At 37.1% G+C, this 6,501-nt stretch overlaps 1 protein-coding gene across 3 annotated transcripts; it reads right to left on the bottom strand.

The window, feature by feature from the left end:
* Positions 1 to 964: 964 nt before the first annotated feature.
* Positions 965 to 5,761, bottom strand: LOC122047335 (C-module-binding factor A-like). Of its 3 annotated transcripts, none has more exons than XR_006130525.1 (6): positions 5,276 to 5,761; positions 4,669 to 4,905; positions 4,001 to 4,084; positions 3,353 to 3,482; positions 2,177 to 2,950; positions 965 to 1,377 (listed from the first exon to the last, which is right to left on the bottom strand). XR_006130525.1 is itself a non-coding variant. In XM_042608530.1 (6 exons), the coding sequence occupies exons 1-6, from the start codon at positions 5,620 to 5,622 to the stop codon at positions 2,234 to 2,236; spliced, it is 1,434 nt and encodes a 477-aa protein (XP_042464464.1). In that variant the 5' UTR covers positions 5,623 to 5,761; the 3' UTR covers positions 2,003 to 2,233. The 3 variants fall into 3 exon arrangements, 2 of the variants coding, with proteins under 2 accessions (XP_042464464.1, XP_042464463.1); XM_042608530.1 differs by lacking the exon at positions 965 to 1,377 and having other exon boundaries at positions 2,003 to 2,679; positions 2,761 to 2,950; XM_042608529.1 differs by lacking the exon at positions 965 to 1,377 and having other exon boundaries at positions 2,003 to 2,950.
* Positions 5,762 to 6,501: the final 740 nt, after the last annotated feature.

The raw sequence follows: 6,501 nt of genomic DNA, 5'->3' as shown, positions 1-6,501 counted from the left end.
TGACATGGATGAAGGAATTTGCAGAAGAGAAGTCGATAAAGAAGAGTGCTTGAAGAGGAGAACTCTTGTGGCTCACACCGACTACATTTATACCCAAGACAACAACAACTAAATAACATGTAACTAAGGAGATATTAATTGTCTATTAATGTAATCACTGCTACTGGATTACTATTAGAAATTAATCACATCGATATATTACTCGCTACGTTCTTATCTGTTGTGAGAATTATTTTCTGTATAATTTTTTTTAGCTAAATCAAGAAATAAAGCAATGAAAATTAAAGGAGGTATCATGTGATGCTTCCTCATTTAAAGTTGTATGATCTTTTACAGAATTTTCCTTTCTTAAAAAAAGGTACGACGGAGTTGACTTTGCAATGCACTGGTCAAGGACAGAAAATTAAGTTGGCACGTGCATACGTAAATCAATAAAAGATCCTCCCATTTCTACGTCCTTTCTTCCATTCCAAGACATTAAAAAGGAATTAAAATGGTCAACAACAGATATTTACTCCATTTAAAAATAAAAATAACCATTTTACTGAGTGTAGTATCTCTTCTGTCTCCTTTGACTCGTGGCACTAGTTTAATTGGAAAACACAACAAAATCTTCATTATGGCTCGTGAGAAGGGAACGGTGTCATAATTGAGGACATGGTTTGCTGTGCATGTCTTAAAATAATTCATGCATCTACTAGATTGGTGTATATATATATCTACGAGTACATAATTGATACATTTACAATAAGATGAAATGTCCATTATGTAGAAGTTTAAAGCATTAAGACACCTCCTCTAATAAACCATGCCTTTTAAATTGGCACAATGCATCTACAATCTCATGAAACAATCGTATCTTCTATCAATTTATATGATACACTACAGAATACAAAAAGTATGCACTCATGTCTATTAAAGCCGTGCACCTTCGTCTAATGATGTCGGCATATCTTAAAATACAAAATTAATTCGGCATCTACGATCTAATAAAATATTCAAGTCTTCTATTATGCCTATTTTAAAAATCCCCCAGAACAGATATGTGAAGAAAGAAGACGCCCAACTTTTGTCTAGAGTCCACTATACTGAGCTAAAGCTAAAAAGGAGGCTCACGGATGCTAATAATTTAATCTTGCAAACCTTGATGCAGTATGGTGCCATGAAGTAGTATGGAGTTCCTTTGTTGGCCTCATCCTGATCCTGTAATCCCATGAAGGACTGGATTGCATTAATGATGTATTAGTTGGTACCCATGCATCTGTAGTGGTGGTGGTGGATCTCCAATGGCAACTAGAGGAGGATTTGCTTTCTGGAAAGTAGCAGTGTTAACCTTGTTCTCCATGGCAGATCTTGGTGGAGTACGCACGACAGGGCCTGCAATTAAAAAAAAATGCTTCTCAGTAAGAATTGCAATTGGGCGAGTAAGGATCAAAAAATCCGTGAGCAAAAGACAGTCTTGTTTTAAAGAACTAGGAATAAAAAATAAAAAATAAAAAACGAAGAATGATAATTTTGATAGATGGTTAAGGTAGAACTAAGGATTGAAATACTATCCGACAACAAACAAAACTCTTTCTAAAAGGAATATAATGTATCTGGTCTTGTATGGTTATAATTAAGAGAAATGGAAATTTCCAATTTGGATGAAAAGTTTAAGGTCATAGGCTAGAAAACATTCACTCAGATCAATTCATTTGAATGATGGCAAGACATGTGTTGGGACCATATAATTTGTCATCAAATTGCAATTTGAGCACAAGCCTACAAACCTTCAATTTATTGCCTTGGAGAGTCCGTAACAGCATTGAATCCATCATCTTAGTTCCACGAGAGAATTGGCCATGTAGCGTACTAAATCATACTGAGTTTTCAGAGGCTGAAGATTGAGTTCTAAAATTGCCAAAACGAATCTACATTCTAGCATTGTCATTCAATAGTAAACATATAAGCTACAACTTGCAAGATGTTTTCAGTACAATTTTATAATGGATGCAAGATGTGTCCAAGTCAGGAGGCAAAAACACAAACTAACCAAAGCCACACAATTTTACACTGCAAGATTCTCCAGTTACAACATTTGCTAATAAGCAAGCAAAAACAGGGTAAAGGTCTGCAAGTGTCACTGCAAAGGCCAATACAATTAGTTAATTATCTTATCAACTACTTCAACTACCTGATGTCCTATTTGAGAAACAACGCCAGCAAAATATCAGAGCTGGTAAAATCATGTTCAAGTTCTGTTCCGCTTTCTTAACCTGCTCGCAATGCTATCAGTAACTTGATTTTGATGTTTGCGTGAGTCATTTACTCTCTTAACCGCAGCATTTGGGGCATCGTTCTCAGGTGAGCTAAATACACCAGCTTCAGTAGAAGACTCGGTTTCATTAGCAATATTACCATTTTCTATCTTGCTCTTCTTTTCATTCAGATAGTCGTTAGTGCCAATGCTATCAGTGACTTGATTTACATGTTTGTGTGAGTCGTTTACTCTCTTAACCATGGCATTTGCAGCATCGTTCTCAGGTGAGCTAATTACACCAGCTTCAGTAGAAGACTTGTTTTCGTTAGCAATCTTACCATTTTCTATCTTGCTCTTCTTTTCATTCAGATCGTCATTAGTGCCAATGCTATCAGTGACTGGATTTACATCTCTGTGTGAGTCATTCACACTCTTAACTGCAGCATTTGGGGCATCGTTCTCAGGTGAGCTAATTACACCAGCTTCAGTAGAAGAGTCGTTTTCGTTAACAATCTTACCATTTTCTATCTTGCACTTCTTTTCATTCAGATTGTCATTAGTGCCATCGGGTAAAACCTCGCCATTATCAATGCAGGATGACTCTTCTGCAGAAGGTAAGTCGGACGAATTTAGATCACCAGAACTTGGCTGTTGGCGTCGTGTCTGAATAAGATAATGTGCTACGGACTTATATCCCAAATTAACAACCTGTTATTAAAACGAATTATCAACTTTCCATTGACATTTAAACTGTTTAAGAAACTTCAACTACATATTTGAATCCTTGAAAATATTGACGACACAGACAAAATGATGGTTGTGCTACTAATTATAAGCTACTAGACATCAATGAAAATTTTCAGTTTTCCCGGATGCCTGTGTTTTGCTCTAAAAGAACAAAAGCTTTTGCCCCATAGTTTGTGAGTTTGCAAACCATTATCACATTACTACCAAACACATTTTTCGTTAACTTTAAAAAACAGAGCATCCATTGCACAAACAAACTATATTTACTATTATTTTTCCTTACAAAATGTGACAAATTGGCAGCATCAGCTTCGGAAGAAAAACATAAATTGGAGCAAACTCGAGGTGATTGATAACATTTACCTTTTTATATAGGGTGCCAGTGGGGGCCCACCCTTTCTTGGTTCTACACAAACTACAATTGCAGATGCCTCGACATACTGGACATATCCAATTATGATTCTTTTTGGCTTCCAGAACATTTTCACCATATCTAGAGATGGACAGGTACAACTTAGAACTGATTAACATATGAATATATAAATGGGAGGCATAGGCCTTCTTTGGTAAAACTTTTCTATTTTAAGTTTGGAGTCTTCAAAGAATAAAACCATGGAAAGTTAGAGATTAAAAAAACAAATAATTATTCTACATTTCCTTTTAGCTTTTAAATTTTAATTTTTTAAAGTAAAAACTAAAAACAGCAAATTTTCTGTGAACGAAGGAAGGCCTTGAGTATGGAAGCGTTGCAACTACTACAAACTATGATAGGATGGATCAACCATCAACTTATTGGTACACGGTAAGAAGTTGATATCATTCGACCAGAATGGTGTAGCACCTAGAGTAAGAAAGATCACATCATGAAACATGAAAATTTAAAAATGATACCAAAAAGAGTATTTTCCAAGACAAGAATAAATGGGAAAAAAACAAATTACTAGAAAGCTTAAAACTATAATGTGGCACAATCTTAAATAACTTTCCACTTCATTTATAGATAAAAATTACCTCATAAACAAACAATCTCCACAGAATTGCCCTTGAATTAGCTGACACTCACTACAGTGTGTACGGTGACCAAGAGTTTTTTGCCTGCAAAAATCTCATACCGCAATCTGTGACTTAAATGATAATTTGAAATGCATTCTCAATCTTAAATATGCAACTTGATCGTAATGCAATAGAATGAGTATTAACCAATGTTAAATGGACAGCTACTGGTACAAGAGCAACTCCACTTTGAAATCAACCATGGAAGTGTGAACAATTAATATGATTGTACTTGTTTGTTTTGGTATTAAGAGTGATTGAAGTAAGAAGAGTTAGACGTCAAAATGTATTTGGACAAACAGAGCCTAATAACCATGCAGAATTAGACATCAAAGAAAAGGATAAGGCAGTGCTAATAACAACCGTGCACAAATTCATAACTAGAATGTCTACTTAAGATATAGATGGGAGAAAGCAATTATTGGCAATGTGAAAATGACAGTTGGAGTATGCTAATTAAGCAAAAGGCAGTTCCTTCTTCCTGAAGTTACAATTATGAATATAACTAAATCGTGAAAATGACAGTTGGAGTATGCTAATTAAGTACCGAGTGACTTAATCATGCAACCCAATCAAATTTTGCATGAAGCAAAAGAATTAGAGAAATTACAGAAATCCTTGATTACCTGCACTGGTGGCACGTTTTCCCTATTACAGAGTCATATATGCGTTTTCCATCTGTACCAAATCCATCCACAAACAGTGTCCAACCAGTCTCATATGTGCCTAGTAACTTCTCATGCTCATCTGTATAAACCTCTTCCTTTGCACCTACTTCAATTGAGATCGAGCGATTCTTCTTAGAATTCACCTCTTTGCTCGGATTAATTTCCACATAGCTAACTGGGGCTACATTTTGCAACCTAGTTGATAACAAATGATCAAAGGCAACCAATACATAAATAAGAATTAAGCAAGTCTCTAAAGTTCAGGCATATGTTCCGAACAAAGATCCGAATTATTAACAAAACAAGAATAGCAACACAAACTACACAAATTCTAATTCTTCCAAGTATAAATCCCGAACGGTACACTCCTATTCATTTTCCAAGAATTTATGGAGGACGGTGTTCTATCAGAATCTAAGCAATCAAAGTAGTTACGGACAATGTAGACAAAAACCTCGAGATTCAAAATACAGAAGAATAATCTGTACGAACTGGGTCGGAAAGCGGGGGGAAAAACGTAGCTTCATCCAGAAGAATAACAAAGGGAAGAAAAAAAAGGAAGTACCTTGAGGAGCGCCTTTTCAGCGTCGATGAAAGTAGCAGTTTCTTCCTGCCAGTGTTGGAGGCAACGTCTTCCCTCTTCCTCCGACGTTGGTGGGAGGGACCCGGCGTGATATGAGATTTGAGTTGGAGGGACAGGTCGAGTATGCCGAAACTTCGCAACCTCTCCATGTTCTCCTTGATCCTTTCTCCCCGCAACCTCTCGTAGTCCGCCGGACTGGCGGCTCCCGCCGTCGGAATCGCCGCCTGACGGAGAGAAGGTGAGGGGCTGCGCCGCCGCCTATCCATCTCCTCTTTCACGGAACTCACCGGCGCCGCTACAGTCAGCGCCATGCGTCGGGTACTCACCATCGCTCCTCTCTCTCTCCCTCCCTCTCGCTCGATCGGCGATCGCCCACTACTTGACCTAGAGAAGCAGCTATCAAGAGCCAACGGTCGAAAGACGGGGGAAAGCGGAAATGGAAAGGACTGATCGCCTACTCCCACTGCACCTCAAATGCTTAGCACGTGCCCGTTTTTGGTAATCGGCCGCCACAATAAGCATGATCATATCAGCAGATACACGTGGCAAAATCTGGACCTTCATAGTCGTCTGATGCTTTGTGGCCTGAGGCGGGAACAGAATCATTAACATCCACACCCCTAATGTTCTGAAAATGTCAAGAAATGACCAAAATATCATAATAAATATTTTTATTAATGACTACGACTCATATCTAAATAAAAAAAAATAATAAATTCAGTTAACATTATTAACTAATTCTGTAATGATCGATCCGATCTTATAAAATTTTTCTATCGATTACCAAGATAAATTAGGAAGCGCGTGTGATAGATAATCTAGAATCTCAGCATTCTTTGGTTGCACGCCTCATTTGGAGGAAAAATTCCTGCAAATACGTCATAGTTAGGGATCAAACCATGGGTGCCTGGGTGATAACCTGGATGTCAATACGAGCGACTTCATGATAGAAAAATTTATTAAGATTATTCATAACAGAATTTTGTTATGATTTTTCATAACAGAATTTTGTTGTAATTTTTCATAACAAAATTCTGTTAAGATTTTACCGGATTTGGGGTTTAGGTATTATTTATAGGGATCATTGTAAACCTATTGTATAATGAGAATCATTGAATGTGATTCTCTTGTAGAGAAATTCTAATAAAATTTCGGTCGTTTTGATATGGAGTAGGCACACCGCCGAACCACGATAATTCTTCTTCTTC

Source organism: Zingiber officinale, chromosome 2B, assembly GCF_018446385.1.
Source record: "Zingiber officinale cultivar Zhangliang chromosome 2B, Zo_v1.1, whole genome shotgun sequence".
Taxonomy (NCBI): Eukaryota; Viridiplantae; Streptophyta; class Magnoliopsida; order Zingiberales; family Zingiberaceae; genus Zingiber; species Zingiber officinale.
Note: the sequence above shows the minus strand (reverse complement) of the source record. Positions and strands in the feature narration are given on the sequence as shown.

Excerpts from the sequence above, each read along its gene's own strand:
- LOC122047335 (XM_042608529.1), bottom strand. The coding sequence starts at position 5,622 with ATGGTGAGTACCCGACGCATGGCGCTGACTGTAGCGGCGCCGGTGAGT. Across the intron at positions 4,085-4,668 it reads AAAACGTGCCACCAGTGCAG|GCAAAAAACTCTTGGTCACC; the intron begins GTAATCAAGGAT and ends AGATTTTTGCAG. Across the intron at positions 3,483-4,000 it reads GGAGATTGTTTGTTTATGAG|ATATGGTGAAAATGTTCTGG; the intron begins GTAATTTTTATC and ends GTCCATCTCTAG.